Below are 19,403 nucleotides of genomic sequence, written 5' to 3'. Positions count from 1 at the left end.
GGATAGAAACCACAATGTACATTGACCCACATCTTGCTGATATGACCCACAACCATTACATCCTCCTGGAGAGAAACCTGGAGGGGGGCATGCACAGCACAAAGTCTCTCTCTCTCTCTTTCTGTCTCTCTCTCTCTCACACACACACATACACACACATACACACACACACACACACACCCTGGGAATCGCCTCAGCTGTTCCCCCTTTCTACCCTGCACAGCCCCTGGACCCTTCCTCCTTCTCTTCCTCCCTCCCCGGCTCTAAACACCTCACTTTGCCAGATCTGGTTCCACTCGGCAGCGGATCAGGGCCTCCAGCAGCAGCTGACGATAGGTTTCTGTCCGGGATTAGGAGTCCTGGTGGCGGCCACTCTGCAATGATTTACGCTGCATTACCGTACAGAGCAGCAGCTTCCTCCTCTTCCTCCTGCTATAATAGTTTATTACACCAGACCTGCTTAGCTTTATTATTCATTACTCTCCTCTCAGACGAGGGTTTTATTTAATAATTACCCAAAACGTATGCGCAAACCTGTGTACCTACTGTATATACTTAAATATTTCTAATGAATTTGGCTTTTATTTCCAGTGGGACTTCTTGGCTGCTTTGATACCATTCAGGACAAAGTGGTAAAACATATGTATAACATCGAAAAATATCAAAGTCCACTGAAGACAAAATATACAACACAGTCAGTTTCAGTGTTTTGACGTGTTGAGCTTTGGACATTTCATGTTCATCATCAAAAATCAACTAAAAGGTATAGGAAAAACAAGTGAAAGATGGACTGGCTTATTTCTATGGAGTTCACTGACCAGCTCAAGACCATTAAATAGTCTGTTCTTTTAGACTGTAAAATGTCTCGGTTTTAACTCAAAGTATGCTTTACAGCAAAAAAAGAAAAACATTTTCCCTGCAGGACCTGTTTTTATCTATCAAATGACTGCAGTAATTTGTGAGATATGTTCTGTGGGGCTGTAAAGTTTCTGGAGTTAAATCACATCAAGCTGTCTCATTTGGCCTTCATGGATGCAATTAGGACGGCACAAATACAATCCAGAGTCGGCGCGGCTTTGTTGTCCGCTGAGCCCTGCCAGACCATTGAAAGCGCTCAGCTCTGAGTGCTCAAGGAGAGGGGCTCGGGGACGCAGTGAGCGCGCTCGGTGGTGAGGCAGGTCTCCGCGCCGCTCTCTGCATTCCTCTGTGACAGACGCTCGCCTTTCGCCTCTGAAGCCACAGATATCTGCCCAACATTTGTCTAATCATCCGAGGGCTTAACCCTCCTGCTGGCCTGCTATCGGCCTACTTTCTGTGCGCACATGTCCGTGTGTGTGTGTGTGTGTGTGTGTGTGTGGGTGTGTGTGTGTGTGAGAGAGAGAGAGAGAGAGAGAGAGGGAGAAAGAGGGAGGGAGGGGGAGTCAGAGAGAGATCCCCTGTCTCTAAACACCACAGCTTAGCAGTGTTTTGACTTTGTGATCAGGCACCTGGTCAGGCAGCACACAGGGGTCCTCCATCAGCTGGTAAGCCCCCCCTAAAACCCTGGAGGGAGAGGAGGGGAGGGGAAGAGGGAGGCCTGCTGGAGTGTGATCAATGATGGACACGGCCGCTCTGCTCTATCTGTGTGTGTGTGTGTGTGTGTGTAGGCTGTGCTGCTACTATGGGAAGGAGCCGCATGAAAGAGATGGTCTGCTAGGGTGGGTGGCGCTGGTGAAGGCTTGCTGTTTAAACAGCCTGGCTTTGAGTGACAGGACTGATAGTGAGTGAGGGGTGGCGGGTGGAAGGGAAAAGCGGGGAGAGAGAGGGAAGGATATTTGGTCGTGGGAGGGGCGCGTGAGCAAGTGCAGGGGGAGAAAAAAAAAATTGTCATTTGTTGTTGTTGAATGCAGGTCAGGTTGCGTTGTATGTATGTCGTGGTGGCAGTGGAGAGAGCAAGGGGTGCAAGAAGAAAGTGAGCTTTTAATTACCAGGGCAGGCGCAGATGTAGCAGAGTACTAGCCGCCCCCCACGCCCCCCTTCTACAACACACACACACACACACTGGTTGTTCCTTGGCAGCTGGAAGTCATCAGCTCGAGGCGGTGCATGTGTGTGCGTGCATATTTGTCAGGACAGGAGTCTTTTGGAGGCACGTTGTTTAAATCTAAAGATGTTCGTATATCCTCTGTTGATATCTCAGCTGGACGCTGACCCTTTCATCCATGAATAAATCACACCGCTGCTTCCATCTCCCCCCCTAATCAATACCATGTAATATTCACCAGGTATGCTACGTCACTGTTTTTTTTTTATTTTCAAACAAACAAATCTTGTCAATTCTCCCTGTGAAGTCACATGATCAGGAAATAAAAGCACTTTGATGAGAGATTTATGGATTTGGAAAACTGTTTGGCATCTCGTAGGCAACCAAAGTGTTATCAAGAGCGGACAATTTGTCAGCGATTCTCTCCTGTTTTTAAATGTTTATTATCCTTTCACATTTAAAGACCTTGTGTAAAATTTAGTATAGGACCTAATTGTAAAAGTATGGGCAAACATTCTTAATAGTAAGCTCTGTGGTGTGGTGTCCTGCTTGATCTCACCTCTTTCTTACCAGCTGTGATGACAGAGTAAAATACCTTGATGTTTGGTGATAAACATATTTTTAGTATTGTAGTTGTACAAATAAATAATTTTATACCGACACTGCAACAAATTAGAGCGCCAATTAGAGTTTTAATACACCGAGTACAAAATTACAAATGCGCTTGTCGTTTTCTCAGTGTTTTTTTTTATTTTTGTGTTTTAACAGACATTTTTTTTAAACTCCCCAACTTTACCCCAAATAGTACAAAAATTGATCCGAACCAAATGTGTGCACAGATGAAAACATGTTGTGCCCAGTATAAAATGACTTCTCATCAAGAAAAATGGTGCAAAAACACTGGAGGAGGTGGGAGGGAGGGGGGGGGAGAAGAGGAAAGAAAGACAACGTCCCTGAACATAGAAAAATAAATTAATACTTTGTGTGTCCAGTCAAATGTTAAACCTTTTTGTCTGGTCCTAAGAGGTTCACACACACAAACTGAGGCTCCATTGGCTTTCCTTCAACCAACATTTATGTACACCAATGGCCAATGATCTCTGTACACTTCACGAGGTATAAACTGTGCCACCGAAGGCCCCCGAACCCACCCCTGTCCCACCTACAAACAGCTATTTACAGCCTGTGGCCCCCTCCCCAATCAGCAAAACTATCAAACAGCTCCTAGCTTCCAAACACAACACTGAGCAGAAGTCATTAAAAAGAGTTTACAGCAACAACAAAAAAAGTGAGGAAAAACAAAGACAAACAAAAATTTACACAGTAGTACAAAAATGATGTTTAACTTTGAAACACCAACAGGATTTTGACATATACATTTTCTTTTTACGCGCATTAGACAAAACTTCTAATAAATATAAAATAAGGTTCAGCGACACAAAGTTCGCTTTCAATATAAGAGAATGCAGCAAAAAAAAGAAAAGAAAAGAAAAACTAAACAAAAAAAGAGAAAGATTTCCTGGTTTCCTGGAGCAGGTCTGGTTGCGAGACTTGCAGCGTAATTAGCGGCGCAGTTGTAAAGAGGTGGGCTGAGTGGCAGACACGCAGGTAAATCAATAGAAATCTCCGCCTTCCCCATGTTGGCCTCAGGCACTTTGGGTTTTACACCCTGACTGGCCAGCCCTGGCTGACTGTTGTAGGGGGGTTGGTTGGGGTTGGGATGGGGTGGAGGGGAGGGGCGGGGCGGGGCTTTAAGTGGCCGCTGCCGTCGGCCTTGTTAAGGTCCTGGTAGCCTGGTCCTGCTGGAGAGGTAGGTGTGACAGGGGGCTCCGTCAGGAAGATGAAAGGCGCTCCAGTTGTGGGATCCCCTCTGTACATTTGTACATTCAGCCTGGCTTTTTTTTTTTTTTTTTAAGAGTCCCGTATTGTGGGATAATTACTTTCTATTTCCCAAACCATAATTAGCGTCTGCAGCACGTCGCTGAGCACCACGTCCGTCGTTCGCTTGCGTTTCATCGCTCCGTTTTCCAGGAAAGTGTCAAAGCATGCCACTTTGGGAATCTGCACTTTGTGATGTCACAAGGGGGGCTGATAGGGAATCAGTGAAAACCAGGGGTTGCCCTCTGAGACCACTTTGTTTCTGTCCCCTTGCAAAAATGTGGAAAGTTCAGCAAAGCGTCATTTTTAGCAGAAGTTAAAGTCTTGTTGTGGGAGGGTGCAAACAGAGGGCTAAGCATTCTGCTTTCTACAGAGCTTTTCTTTCTTTTCTTTTTTTTTTAAACTGATGAATTGTGTGAGAATGTAAGAACAAAAGATCAGCAGCAAAAAAAAGAGTATAGTGTGGGACCTTTATATACTTTTTTTTTTTTTCTCTTTTTCACATTTCACATCCCTGAGTGCGCCCCCTGTATGTGGCCCGGAGAAGACAGTGGAGAGAGCAAGGCTTCTGCGGTGACTTGTAGGGAGGCTTGGCTTTGCTGACATCATCGGATGAACAGACACACGAGAGGGGAAGGAGACAGTGAGAAGACTGGGAATATATATATATATATATGTATTTTTTTTTTTTAAACAAAATTCTCACCCAGTGTGTGTGTGTGTGTGTGTGTGTCCCAGTGGGACTGGTGTGAGACAGATGTCCAACAGACATCTGCTACTGAGTCCTGTGGTCGTTTTCTTTTAATATATGCGTGCACTTCTGCTTTACTGTAAGAAATTTTTTGAGGTTCAGTGTGTGTGTGTGTGTGTGTGTGTGTGTGTGTGTGTGCCCGCGTGTATGTGCACGCTCAATCTTTTTTCTTTTCTGATAGCTGAGGACCCTGAGAGAGTGAGACAGCAGAGAGACCAGACTGGGGAGGGTGCTTGAGTTGGGAAGGGTGACAAAAAAAAACAAAAACAAAAAAAAACAGGACATTATTACCCACAATCAAACCCCGAAACGGTGCGAAAAAACAAAAACAAACAAAGCCAGCGGAGGAAATAAAAAAATCAAACAGGAAGCCAAATTACAAGAGCGGAGAAGAAAATGTAAGTAATAAAAAAATAAAATTAAAATTGACACGTAAATTACAGAGAGAACAGAAACACTTGGTTGCATATTCACTACGTCCAACGCTAAATTGCTACCAGTCAGATTTCAGCAGCACTAAATAAAAATATAAAAAAATAAAGACCACCTACAACTGAAGGGGAAATAAATAGCTCAGTGAAACTAAAGGCCGTTTTCAGAGCGTCCGCCCGAAATGGTTCAATATTGGGTTTAGCATGCGAGCGCCGCGGAGAAATGCTAAGCTAACATCCCTGTTGTAGTGTGTGCTCGTTCACCGACAACTGAGGAGACATACACGCGCACACGCGCACTCACACACTCTCACACACACACACTCTCCTCTGCTGCCAGTGTTTCCATCAGCTGACCGACAGGCGGACCCTCTGCTAAACTCTGCATATTTATCAAAGAAAAACCAGAAAAGAAAAAAAAAAGGAAAAAAAAAAAGAACCGACGACTGTGGGAAACAGCGAGGGCCTGTCATGTCTTCTCCTGCCCCACCACGCCCATGGCCTTCTCGGCCAGCCGCGGCTTCTGCCCGCCGGGGGCGTGCGCGTCGGCGTGCGCGTGCTGCAGCGCCAGGAAGGGATTGGCAGCGATGGCGCCCTGGACGCCGCCGCCGGGCAGCTGAGCGGAGGAGAGCGGAGGGATGGGGGGACCGTGGCCAGACGACTGCAGCTGGTGGAAGTCCTGCTGCTGCTGCTGCTGCTGCTGCTGCATCAGTTGGTAGAGCAGCACCTGCTGCTGCTCCTGCGGGGGAGGGGAGTGGAGGGGAAGGAAGGAGGGAAATAGGAGGAAAGGTTTAGGACAAGAAAGAGGAAGAGAGAAATTCAGGCCGTCGGTTAAAAAGAAAAAAATAAACCAGACTTTAAATCACAGGTGTCAAACTCTGGCCCGTGGGCCATATTTGGCCCACAGTGTAATTGTATTTGGCCTGCGAGGTAGTGCATGTGATGTACCGCTAATACTACCCCAGGATGCTCTGCTGGTATTTTGGCGCCTCAATCAGGACGTTCAGTAAAGGATATTGTGATGACTTAATTGGTTTATTGTTATCTTATTTTTAAATGTGTTATTAGCCTGTGGAAAAAGGTTAATGCTACCTTTAAATCAGAAGGCTGCAAATAAAAATAATATTTTTCTTGATTTGTGCAATAACAAAACTACTTATTCCATAGTATTAAGCTTTGAAGGTTGAAACTCTTTTGGGTCCATATAAAAAGGTTCACTGTCATGAAGATTTAAAAAATAAATAAATAAATATCAACATTGGCCCGCAACTTTGTCCAAGTTTCAAATTTTGGCCCCACTGTTTATTTGAGTTTGACACCCCTGCTTTAAATCATCTTCTGGAATCTGACTGAATGTGTGTGCGTGTGCGTCCTACCGCTGAAGGCTGTGAGGACAGCAGTTGCTGGAGCTGCTGCTGCTGCAGGATGAGTCGGTGTTGCTCAGACAGGAGGCCGAGGCGCGCGCTGCTGCTGCTGCTGCTGCTGCTGCCGGACACCAGAGGACAAGCGGAGGTCAGAGGTCAGACGAGCGCAGGTTGCCGCGCAACAATTTCAATGACAAAAACACCAAAACAGGGGCGGGAGGGGGAGGAGAAGTTTAGGACTGATGCTAGGACGGTTCCATTCTTTTCTCTTAAAAAAAAAAAAAAAAAAAAGATTAATAAAAATTCAAGACTTCTTTGTAAAAATTCCCCCAAAAAAGGTGTAAAAACTGTCCCAATGTGTCCCGCTTAAATTATGGATGTTTTTTTCCGCACCTTTATATTCATGCCGTCATGATCACATGCAGCTCTTTTCAACTTGTGAAAAGTATGTCTGTGTGTGTGTGTGTGTGTGTGTGTGTGTGTGCGTGTGTGTGTGTGAATGTGTGAATGTGTGTCGGGGGAGGGGAAAGGTGGATAGCGCAGAGCGAACTGAGCTAATTATTACCCACTGAAACAAAGGTGAGAGGGAGGTGATGGTGATGACACAGATCTCACCTGTTCTTACCAGATGCGGAGCTGCTACATCCAGCGTGCGAGCACAAGAGGCGGGGACAGAAGGGAGACGTTTACACTCGAGTGGCGACGTGACGAGAAGGAGTCGCACGTTTTGAGAGGTGGGGGAGGGGAAAAAAGAGAGAGAAAAAAGAGGTGCGGTCCGGGTTGTACCTGTTGCTGACAGCGGCGGCGGCCCCTCCCAAGCCGTGCATGTGGGGGCTGCCGGTGCCGGCGCCCGCTGACGTCTGGATCACGCCGTTCAGCGACCCGACCATGCTGCCCACGCCGGCGCCCAGCGCGCCCATCAGGCCCGCCACGCCGTTGAGCTGCGGCAGTGGCGGCGGCGGCGGCTGGCGGGGCGGGCTCTGGGAGAGGGAGGGCGGCGTGGAGAGGGAGGAGGTGGAGCCGCTGCTACTGTGGCCGCCGCACGACGCACTGTCCTGGAGAGAAGGGGAGAAGAGGGAGCGGGCGGAGCAGCGGGGGTGGGGGGTGGGTGGGGGCTCCTTGTTACATCGCGTCGGCATTTTGACATTTCAACCGAGTTTGTTGGCTGCGCGCGACGACGAGCCGCGGATCTCCCACCTGAGCTGCAGCGGGCAACGACGAGTCGGAGGCTCCTTTGGCATCTGCAACAACAACAAAAAAGTTTTTTTTCGTTTTAACATTTTTCGAAATAATTGTTTTGGTTGCTTCAAGTGGACCTATTTGAACTACGCTGTTGTGCAGTCCAACATAAAAGTGGATGTTCAGTACGTGCATACTTATGAATACTTTTACCACCTCTGGAATTGAGTGATTGATAAAAAAAAAAACGTGCAAAAAACACCACACTTTGCACTAAAGGCATAACAACTGCTCGGATCTGCCTGTCCATTGTCCGCCACTGCTTTGCTGTGCACCCGACGGTGATGTGTGTTTACCGGAAGAGGCCGTGCTGGGGGTGAAAGGCACCGATAGCTGAGCGCTGAGGAGCTGCAGCCTCTCCTTCTTCATGGTCAGCGTCTTGATCTGCTCCTCCAGCCTCCTGTTCTCCTCCTGCAGCTGGTGGAGGGACTTCAACATGCCCACCACTAAAGCAAAGAGCAAAAAAAAAAAAAAAAAAGAGTTTAGAATAACCAGCAAGATCAAAATGTAGGGGCTACGCCTAAAGCTGTAATTTTTCATCTTTTGAGATCCAAAATTCACGCAGTTGCAGTGGGGAAAGGTTAAAGCCTGCTTTGTTAAACGTAATGTTCTGATTTTATGAAAGGCTGCTTCATCCTTCGAGCAAAAAGAAAAAAGCATGCAGCTCAGACACGGAGGTCAAGATCAGCCATAGAGCAGCGACCCCGCACCCTGTGTGGACTCAAGTAGACGGGAGAGGGGTGGGGTGGAGGGGGGATTCTGCCGTGCATAAACTACAGCCTCACTGGTCCTGACAAAGAATGACCTTCTTAACAACTGGTCTGCATTTCTTCCCATTTACACTCTAAAGGGCCCTGCCCCCCGATCTCCGGATAGGCAGATGACTGACGAATTGACAGATGCTGCGGTAACAGAATGAGGAACAGACAGAGGGGACGGAGAAGAAAAAAACACACAAAATCAATCAGCTGGATGACTGAAGGCATGATAGATCTGTTGATAATAATCGAAAAATTAGGAGAAAATGTTAAATAATCAGACTTTTTTTGTGAAGGAAACCATTCGGAATAGCATTTAAAGGTGCCTTATTATGCTGACTTGTCTTTAGTTATCATCCTGGAGTCCAGTGGAGCAGCTACACATGATTAATTCAGCCCTCTGATGCAGTCCCCTGCAAAGCACTCGCGGCTTTAATTCCCGCTTTGTTGTGTTTGGGAGAGAAAAAAAAGCAGACTGGAGGGCTGCCGAAGCCTTCGCAGCCTTAGCGCACCTTTGTGACTTTGTGAATGGCTTGATTTCAGAACCGTACCCTCGATGAAAAGCACACAAAGGACGTTGAATGACGGACTTTTTCACATTTCTGAGTTTTCTGAATTCATCGACCAGCAACAGGCAGGATTGACAGAAAACAGTGACTTTTGCACTATCTGGGACCTTCAATCACCTCACTGACTCTGTGTGTGTGTGTGTGTGTGTGTGTGTGTCGTCCCCTCACCGTCTCCCTGCGCTCCCTGCTGCAGCAGGAAGTTCTGGCCCTCGTTCCACTGCCTCTCCAGGAGCTGCTCTATGCTGGTGGCCACCGGGGGCATCGTCTCACCAGCTGCCCCCGCCCCTAGCAACCCCAGGCCGGGCCCCGGCAACGACACTGCCGAGTCATAGCGGATCTGCAGGCCTCCAATGGGAGAGCTGAGAGGGGGAGAGAGAGAGAGAGAGGGAGAGGGGGAGAGAGAGAGAGAGAGAGAGAGAGAGAGAGAGAGAGAGAGAGAGAGAGAGAGAGACAGAGTGGACGGAAAAGGAGAGATGGAAAGGTCAATGGGGAGATTAATGACCCAACATAAACGTCAGACAAACATAGACACTGCCGGCTATAAAACTACATCAATTTGTTGTTACAGTGGCCTTTAATGAAAAGGGGGCCAAGCTTTCAGTCTGAGTGTGTGAGTCAGAGGAGGAGAGGAGACCGAGAGAGACAGAGAGAGAGAGGAGTGGGCGAGCTCAACGCAACAAATCTTTGCCGTGCGCGCTGAAACAATCTGTTGATTGTGCACGAGTTCTGTAGAAGAAGTGCGGCGCAGGATTACAGACACGGGTCCTGAGGAAGACTCCCCGTGTTGCCTTGGAAATAGCACAGCAAAGCGCTCTGCAAGTGGCCGAGCATTTTGCAGAGCGTACAAATACGGAGGTGAAATGCAAGATTTTCCAAGAAACTACGTTAGAAACAGTCATTTTACTTTGAAATGATACAAGAATGCACAAATAGTGATGTTCCCTGGATTAACTACAGGTGCAGTGGAAAAAGAAAACAACCTGGCCAACCTCGTCAGACGGAATCGCCCGGCCGCAGCGGGGGGCGAACCCGGAAAAATGAACGCGGACCTTCGATAATTCCATCCTGTAAAAAGCCACTTAAGTGTTCCCCAGAGGTGGAGACGCAGAAAAACCACCAGCGGACTGACTGTCCTCCTTCCTCGTGTGATTTAACCAAGAGGGAGGCGGGGGGAGGAGATTACAAAAAAAAAAAAAACAACTTAAAAAGCTAAGCGGCGCTGAAGGATGGGTTACCACCTTCGAAAAAACGCGAGCTAACGTCGGCGGCGAAAGCAGAAGATCGCCTGCAGGGGTAGAAGAGAAGGCAGAGGGGCGAGAGAGAGAGAAAGAGAGAGAGAGAGGGCGAGAGAGAGAGAGAGGGCGCGTATGTGTGCGAGTGTGAGCGAGGAGGGAGCGAGTGGAAGAGAGGAGACGAGGGGCCAGAGCAGGGGGGGAAAAAGCAGGAGGGTGGGTGAGGAATGTAAATGGGGAGGGATGGGTGGCTGAGGAGGGAGGTGGGGGGGGGTTACTCACCGCGGGGTGGTCTTGGGAGAAGCTCTTACGGAAAAGCCCTGAGCTCCGACGCTGCCGCCGCTGCTGCCGCCGCCGTCTCCCCCCTCCTGGTCTGCAAACACACACACACACACACACAATGCGACTGTGGATTACAGCAGCAACGCAGTCGTGTTTTTACACTGAATCCATTTGCACTCACAGTGTTTCCTGCTTCTGGGGAGAATAAAAATAAAATAGGAAATTGAAATCTTTGGCTAATTTCAACAGACTGAAATATACTCGCTCTCAGAGACCCTTTAGAAAAATGACTTCATCTGAATGGGCTTGTTCACTTATATATATATATATATATATATATATATACATATTGTATTATCTTTGTCATCTATATACTATCATTGTTGATCTTCGGCCTGTGCAGTTGGATCAGAAGCAGGTGAAGAAAAAAACCCCAAAAAACAAAAAATAAAACAGACAAAAAAACCACAGGTAAAAAAAAAAAATAGCTACCAGTCATCTGGTTTTCCTCCAACAGCAGAGGATGCAGACAATCAAATTCATGGGAGAAAAAAAAATTCCTGACAGAGAAGCCAACCGGCTGCATGAGCCAATACCTAGACCCAGGCCGTGTGTTTGTGCTGGATTTAAAAGCAAAAACTGTGGTATTTTAAAAAAACAAAACCGAATTACCGTCATCTTAATTCTTTATTAGACACACTAATCTGGGATTCGGCAGAAATTTCAGGTTATTCCCACTGACGGTGCTGGTTTTTGTGTCTCCCCCCACTGAACTGACGACGCACGACGTCAAAATAAAAAACAAGTCTACACGCCTTTAAATCTTTCTCTTGCTTTTTGCTTCTTAAAATCTATTTGATAACAATTTACATATCGTTTCAAATTCATGGTTCAAATTTATATCCGGAGACAAAATCTCAGTGACATCCCATCACATGAGTCCTGTGCTGCTTCACACAACGACGCAAAGAAAAGTTGTCATGTGGGGATAAAAGAAGAGTGCCATCACCAGCAAACACAAACACTTTGCTTTTTTATTTCCTAAGTTTAATTAACTGTCATACTTGAGGGCCTGAAACGCCACCGCCCCCTCAAAAAAAAGGGGGGAAAAAGCCTGCTTTGCACAAAGCCCCGATTTAAATTGTGCGCACGTGCATGCGCGCGCGTGCCTTTCTTTCTGCCTGCACCTTCTGTGAGGGTCTACAGCTCCTTCCTGTGGGCCCCCGGCCAGACGCTTCTTTTCATTTTCCTCGGCAGGGGTAATGAATCGCACATGCAAAACGGGCACTTTTCTGCATTTTGCACACTGCCGGCCGCGGCCGCCGTCGCCGCTGCAGCCGACTCCCCTCCACTTAAGGACGGTCAATCCCGGGCTTTTAGCCTCGCCGGGGTCGCCGCCGCTACGGTGTCGCGCTCGCTTCCCCCCCGCAACCCCCCCCCCCCCCCCCGTTTTTTTTTTTTCTCCTGCCGCAACCTCTCCGGCCCGGCGCCTCCCTCCAGACGCTCCGGAGCAAAGAGGAGTCGGCTGCCAAAGCAAACAGGCTGCGCGAGTGAAAAAAAAAAAAAAGAAAAAAAAAAAAAAGGGAAAGAAAATAAAACAAACCACACACGCGCGCACCTTGCCCGTTTGCGCTCACGTGACCGAGACGCACAGAGTTTTAACCAGATTAATCAGCTGATCGTCGTCGCCTTCCACTTATTAAATCCATAACTTGTAATGGACTCGGGAAGTCTTTGGAGCCTTCAACAGCGGCGGCGACAACTTCCACAAGTTGACACTTAACACAGCAATTAACAAAAGGGCCGCACTTTTGTTTGACGTAAACGAAAGAATCGCTGCGTTCTAAAAAAAAAAAAAAAAAAGCTGGGAATTTATTTGTTTTTAAGCTCCTAATTTATCATCGCCGCTCCTCACACATGAAATGTGCGGAATTGATACAAGATTGGAGAGAAGTCTCGGACTTTGACTGACAGCTGGTTTCACGGCGTGTCCGCTGCTGGCTCGTATTTTCCGACGCGCTTCCTGCGGTACATTGCTGAAAACCTTGGAAATCCCCCCACCCCCCACCCGATCTGTACAATAGGAAGCAACACTCTTCCTTTATTCTTTCATTTCCTATTGTATTAAACATGAATTGTTGTAAATATTCTAAGATGATTAAAAATACAGCAACTTTTATTTTTTTGGACTGAGACGTCTCAAAATAACTTCCTTTAAAGCTCCAACTGCAAGACCTTGAAACTTTATGTTTGTGTTTAAGATTATAATCCAGCGGTAAATTCAGTTGATAAACTGCTCGGTTATTGAATTAACTGCAGACTTTACTTTCGTTGTAAATCACTGATGGCCTGGGCAATAAAGGAATACTAAATGACTCTGTTATGGAAGATACATTTATAAAATTAATGGATAACTTCCATGTTTATGAGGGCTCTACTGCCACCAAAAACTCACACAAATACAATGTGCACAGTTTATGAACAATTACAATGTTTTTTTTAAAAGTGAATAGTAATTTGAACCTAAAACGCAGCTTGTTAAAATTCCCCCCTTTTTTTCTTTTCTTTTTTTTTTGGCCGCAAACACAAAGCTAGCTTTTGTCCCCTGACAGAACCTGCCCTGGGCTGCCATCTCCACACAGCGCCACCACCACCACCACCGCCGCCATTCAGGCTGATTAGCGAGTTGACCCGCGGGGTCAGCGTGGATCTGGCTCTGATGACTGCTGACCGGCAGCAGGAACTGCCCACCTTCCTGCTCGCTTTCCCCCAGCTCTGCCGCCACCGTCCCTCCTCCCACCCCAACACCCCCCCGCCCCCAGCCCGGCCCAGCACAACCCAGCCTGAGCGCGGTTCTCCTGCCCCGCCAGATGTCTTCGATCGGGAAGCGGCGGCTCTGATTACTCGGAGCCACGTCCCGGCTTCCCCCGTCAGGGCAAGCGGCCGAGCCTCCTCTGCGATGAGGCCTCCTGACAAGTCACGACGGGGCTCTGCTGCTTCTGCCGGCGCAGGCGGCCGTTTACTGCTTCACATGTGAATTACACACGTAGCAGATGCAAGGGGGAGAATTCAGTGGGTTGGGGAGAGGAGGGGGGGGTTGGGGGGTAGGAGGCGGGGGGCACGAGTCACGGTGGGTAACTTGACCTGAGTGGGAGGAGCTTCAAAACATCACGAGTGCTGACCTTTGACCTCTCTGTGGGACCAGGAGGGCGTGACCTATCCATTATCTCGCTCTCTCTCCCTCTCCACACACACACACACACACACACACACACACACACACACACACACACACACACACACACACACACAAAGGCATGCTGCCCTACCTGCTGGCGAGGCCTCGGACTGGGCGATGAGCGCCGCCATGGCCGAGTTGGGGTTGAGCCTGTTGCCGAACATGTGCGAGGGAGCGAGGTTGAAGACGGAGCCCGGCAGACCGCTCACCTGCGAGGAGGAGGGGGGGAGGGGGGGGGAGGAGGCAAAAGAGACAAGTTGAACAAATAAAACTCAAAGTGTGCGATCTTCTTTATACAAGGATAGTTTCATAATGGAAGAGAAGAGAAGATAAGAGTGGGAAACATGAATGAAATGAAAATGTGAAGAACTAAATTAAATAAGACAAAACATATCAGTGTGAAAAAGAAAAGAAATTCCGCAACACACCTCAAAGTTCTACTGATTTCACTTTAAAAGCACAATTGACAGGGATTCCTCCCCCCCCCCCAAAAAAAAATGGCTTTTGCAATCACGCAAATTGCAAATTAAGTGACATGAAGCTTTCACATTGCCAAATATTATCACAGATCAATATGATTAAATAATAAAAAAAATAATCTGTGCTTTTTAGAATTTGGATTTTGTTCTTTTTAATTATTCTACGTTATCGCTGAATGAAAGCAAAAACTGAAACCTGTCATATTTTTTTTAAAAATGGTTATAACATATTTAAGGACCTACAGTAATGCTGCAAATGTGGAACTATCGCAGATTCAACAGGAACAATCAACTACAGCTCCAGGTTTGCTTGGGTTTTTTTTTTTTTTCTTTTTTTTTTAAATAGAAATCTATCTGGCTCTTACAATTTAAGAAGTTTGAGTCCAAGGCTGAAAATCAATTAGGTTTGAGGAATGTTGCTTCTCTGGTCCCTGCCTATTGATTCGGCTTTTATTGTGCAACAATGAAACTTATTTGAAAAGAGAGAGAGAGAGAGAGAGAGAGAGAGAGAGAGAGAGAGAGAGAGAGAGAGAGAGAGAGAGAGAGAGAAAAAAAAATCTGAATGTGGGTTTCATGTTTTGGTGTACACAAAACAAGGGTATTTTTTCCAAATCGGCAGCTCATTACACACACACACACACACACACACACACACACACACACACACACACACACACACACACACACACACACACACACACACACACACACACACACACACACACACACGGAGCCTTGACACCCCCGACAGTATGCTGACATGCTGACAAAGTGTTTCTGATGCATAGAGTTTAATCCAATTAAGGCATTTCCCAAATAGGGGGCTGCAAAGTGAGGGGTGGGGTGGAGCATCACGCAGATAATCAGGTCTGGCTCAAAAGAACAAAATGGCTGACTGTCTTGGTTGCTGGGGAGCTGCGGTGAGGAGACGTCACGACCGGCGGGGGTGTTCATTTCAAGAACCCTGCTTCTCAGAAGTTGCTCGGTTGTGACCAGGTGAAAATATGTCTGTCTGCAGCAGGAAGCTGTTGGAAATCAGTCCATCAAGTCTCGTAATGTGTCGTAAAAAAAATATTAGAATCAATCAACACAAGTGCAGAAGACGGAAAAACACTTTAGGATCATTTTTTTTTAATCAATTTGTAAAAAATGATATTTGCAACCTGGGCTGTTTAATGCAAGATATTATGATATTTTCAAACATCCGTCATTACATTTTTATTTTGAATTTTTTTTCATAAAGGAAGCCGCAGCCTTCTATTGTCCGAGGTCCCCCCCCACTCCCCCCGGTCCCCGCCACCAGAATGACTTGAGATTTCTTCCCAGACGCCCCCCCTCACTCTACTCGGGAGTCCTCTTCCATCTCTCCCAGCCGTGGCCCCGCCCCCCTTTGCCATCAACATTCATTTTTCATTTCCATTCATTTTTCATTCAAAGTCGCTCCCGCTCCCTTTTCTCTGTAGCCGGGCTGATAGCCAATAACAGTGTGGGCTGGGAGTCTGCGAGTGGACTGAAAATAGCAAACGTCTCTGTCACACACACACACACACACACACACACACACACACACACACACACACACACACACACACACAGAGGGAAGCCTCTAGTTGGCATCTTCCAAGGATTGCGTAATTTTGGCATTATGCTTTATTTTCCAAAAACTTATTTTTTCTTTTTTAACAATCTCGAGCCGGCGAGACAAAAATGAAAAGGGGGGGGGGATCATTTCCACTTTATGTGGCTCCTATTTTTTTTTTACACTCACACACACACAGCTGGAGCCCAAACCCATCTATACATGCTGCAAACAGGCGTGATATCCTGTGCTTCCCGGGGCCTCCCATCCGCTATAATATGTGCTGGACGGAGAGAAGCAGGGCCAGGCGAGCAAATTCAAGCCCCCTACACACACACACACACACACACACACACACACACACACACACACACACACACTCACACACACACACTCACACACACACACACTCACACACACACACACACACACACACAGATCTGCTGATCCCTCCTCCTCCGCCTCCTCTCTCTGTCCATCCCTCCATCCCCACTGTGGTGCTTGTCAGATGTCATTACATCACAGGACAACGGAGGGAGAAAAAGAGAAATGGATGGGGACAGAGAGAAGGAAGGTCGAGGGTGAGATAAAGAGAGAGAGTGTGTGTGTGTGTGTGTGTGTGTGAGAGAGAGAGAGAGAGAGAGAGAGAGAGAGAGAGAGAGATAGAGAGAGGGAGGTGGTAAGAGGACATGGGAGAGAAAAATGGAGATGGGTGGCTGGACACAGGGCACAGTCTTTGGGGAGAATTTGAAAGGACGGCCACTGGGGTCAGTGATTGAAGATGAGGTTTTTTTCTCTCTCTCCTTGTTTCTTTAGGAAGGGTGTGTGTGTGTGTGGCGGGGGAGGTGGGGGTGGTGGTGAGTAGTGATTACAGAGGGGGGGCTGGAACTGATCAATGCCTCTACTTTTAACATAAGAGCGCATTAAAGCCACGTATAAAAAGCCACGGTGGGCTTTGAAGGGCGACAAATGTGTTTTTTCTTGTTTTTGGCTCTCGCTGAAGGAGAAAAACGCCTTTGGATTTTAGAGTTATTATTTGTAAATTACAACAACACCCTTTTTTTTTTTAAAAGACTATAAAACCAGCATATTAAATAAAAAAGGATTTTCTCTCCGTATAGAGTCTGCTTTTCCCGGCTGCTCTTCCTGCTAGTTTATCTCTCTAATCCTGTTTCCCTTTATAGCGTCAGAAAGAACAGGAATCCTATGGTAATAGCCAGGCTTCTTTTTCTTTTTTTTCCTCCAGTAATGGAATTGGATTGCCGAATGAAATTTTTAATTGTCTTCCAAACAGAAATTATTTGCGCTGATTAATTCCCTCCTAGTTTTGTTGATGCTGGCGCGCCTGCGGTCAGCAGCCGTGCATCATAAATATTCTCATGAAAATATGTTCCCAAAAATAAAACTAAATAAAAAAGACACAAAATTTCATGGTCCTCGACAAGTAAGCAAGACCTTGTACGCTGTGCGCGGCAATGAAAAAAAAAAAAAAAAAATCGAAATCTGCTAACGAAGGAAACACAAGCCGCGCAAGGTCAGGACACAAACATCTCACGCGTAATTAACGCGCGCTGAATTAATAACGCACAGGGGGAGATTTGGTGTGGGAGACGTTTAATGAGAGCGCTTTGGTTTACTTGTGTTCCCACAGTTGATTCACTCAGAGATGCAAAAGATGTGGGCAAACTGGCAGATGTGGGGAGCGGGGGTGGGATGTGAGTGTGTGTGTGTGTGTGTGTGTGTGTGTGTGTGTGTGTGTGTGTGTGTGTGTGTGTGTGTGAGAGAGAGAGAGAGAGAGCGAGAAAGGAGGAGGAGAAATTACGTGCGTTTTTCACGTACGTGTGAGCGCGAGCGAAGCCCATGGAGGGCTGCGTGCGGCGCGTTCAGACTCACATGTGTGGAAGCTGTGCTGGTTAGCGGCGCGGTGGCGGTGAAGGGGGAGGGAGGGGCCAGCGAGGGGGTGGGCGGCGGCGGCTGCTGCTGCTGCTGCTGCTGCTGCTGCTGGTGCTGGTGCTGGGAGAGGTCGGCGCTGGCCCCGCCCCCGCCCATGCTGAGGGCGCCCGTCCCCGTTGACGAGCCGTCCGCGGTCGAGAAAACACCTGTGGAGGGACAACAGGTAACGGTGAGCGCGGCTTGTAAAAATCTGGAGCCATTGTTGCCGAATTACGGGCTCAAAAAAAAATGTGACATTTTAAATGGTTGCATTTATTCTTTTTCAGGGGTTAACAATTTATTGACTATCGATTAATTGCCGATTAAGAATTTGATCAATTAAATTGAATTAGTCGCAATTAACTGAACATTTTTGACACAGGTAGTTAATGTCATAACAGTGTAGTGGCAGGAAAGAGCAATTCACCTGTAGATACTGTGATGGTCATAATATACCTTGAACAAGTTACTTTTAAACAACTTTAAAAAAATAAAAAGTTGCAATATGACACATTAGAAGTCAGCTTAAAGTCAGAGGATAAATGTTTAGGGTGTTTTTACTGTTCTTTTTGCATCCCTAATTCTTTTGTTTTTTGTTTTCATCACTGAAGACAGTTGGCTCATTGTGTTGTAATTCTGATGAAGTCTGGCTTTGTAGCGTTGCTGATTTTCATGAAAGCCGAGAGTAAACGCAAAATGCATTTTCACCAAATAAATGACAATTGTTCAATCAAATATTTGCCCCTGAATAGTAATACGGCCGGTCGTCCCATGACGCATCTGATTTAACTATGAAATAACTAATGCGCCAGCAACAAGACAGGCACAAATAGGCAAACCTCTGCGGCGGCGGCGCATTAATTATTTACGAGAGATAAACAAACGGCTCAAATTTAAATTTCAACCGAGGCACAGATTTATTTACTTTCGCCAATTTAATGCATGATTAATAAAATCAGAAAAACACAACGCGCGATTGAGTGTCGCAGGCTTTACCAGAGTGTGCCGCTGGATAATTTGGTTTTCTTTGTTGCTCTGCAGTTACTAAATCAAAAAAAAAATATATATATATATACATATATATATATATATATATGTATATATATATATGCGTACACATGTATATATATATATATATATATATGTATATATATATATATATATATATATATATATATATATATATATATATATTCACACATGCACGCACAAACACATACACATGCTGCCAGTGATCCGAAATGTCAGGGGGGAGAGAGAGAGAAAAAATGGTAACGAGTCATTCATATTAATGTTTAGCAAATTAGAGAAGACAGAGGAAAAACAGCCCCCCCCCCAACACACACACACACACGCACTTTTTCGGCTTATGTGCAAATATCGGGTTTCAAAGTACACGCTAGCCGCAAATGACCTGTGCATACATATTGCTCCAGTTTCACACAGCCATACGTGCACGCTCGATCTCGTATCTCTCTCTCTCTCTCTCTCTCTCTCTCTCTCTCTCCCTAACCCGTACACACACACACACACACACACACACACACACACACACACACACACACACACACACACACTAACCAGGGATAAGCCCTGCCCCTGCCCCCCTTTGACCCCAGCAGAGGTGGGTTTGGGGGTGTGTGTGTGA

At 46.7% G+C, this 19,403-nt stretch overlaps 1 protein-coding gene across 5 annotated transcripts in view; it reads right to left on the bottom strand.

Annotated features, from left to right (window-relative positions):
- Positions 1–2,747: 2,747 nt before the first annotated feature.
- The window catches only part of mllt10 (MLLT10 histone lysine methyltransferase DOT1L cofactor), a 42,040-nt gene continuing 25,384 nt past the window's right edge, over positions 2,748–19,403 (bottom strand). For 2 of the 5 annotated variants that reach the window (XM_076051140.1, XM_076051142.1), the window contains 9 exons: positions 17,717–17,922; positions 13,857–13,974; positions 10,528–10,618; positions 9,182–9,372; positions 7,983–8,132; positions 7,645–7,688; positions 7,234–7,502; positions 6,460–6,556; positions 2,748–5,822 (listed from right to left, as the gene is read on the bottom strand). In XM_076051140.1, coding sequence (XP_075907255.1) covers positions 5,553–5,822; positions 6,460–6,556; positions 7,234–7,502; positions 7,645–7,688; positions 7,983–8,132; positions 9,182–9,372; positions 10,528–10,618; positions 13,857–13,974; positions 17,717–17,922 — 1,436 coding nt within the window. In that variant the 3' untranslated portion in view covers positions 2,748–5,552. Of the gene's footprint in view, positions 5,823–6,459; positions 6,557–6,836; positions 7,084–7,233; positions 7,503–7,644; positions 7,689–7,982; positions 8,133–9,181; positions 9,373–10,527; positions 10,619–13,856; positions 13,975–17,716; positions 17,923–19,403 lie in introns of those variants that run through there. The other 3 variants (XM_076051141.1, XM_076051143.1, XM_076051144.1) reach the window with 3 other exon arrangements.

Source organism: Nelusetta ayraudi, unplaced genomic scaffold, assembly GCF_046127955.1.
Source record: "Nelusetta ayraudi isolate G7.1 ecotype Tasmania unplaced genomic scaffold, CSIRO-AGI_Nayr_v1 ptg000132l, whole genome shotgun sequence".
Classification (NCBI taxonomy): domain Eukaryota; kingdom Metazoa; phylum Chordata; class Actinopteri; order Tetraodontiformes; family Monacanthidae; genus Nelusetta; species Nelusetta ayraudi.
Note: the sequence above shows the minus strand (reverse complement) of the source record. Positions and strands in the feature narration are given on the sequence as shown.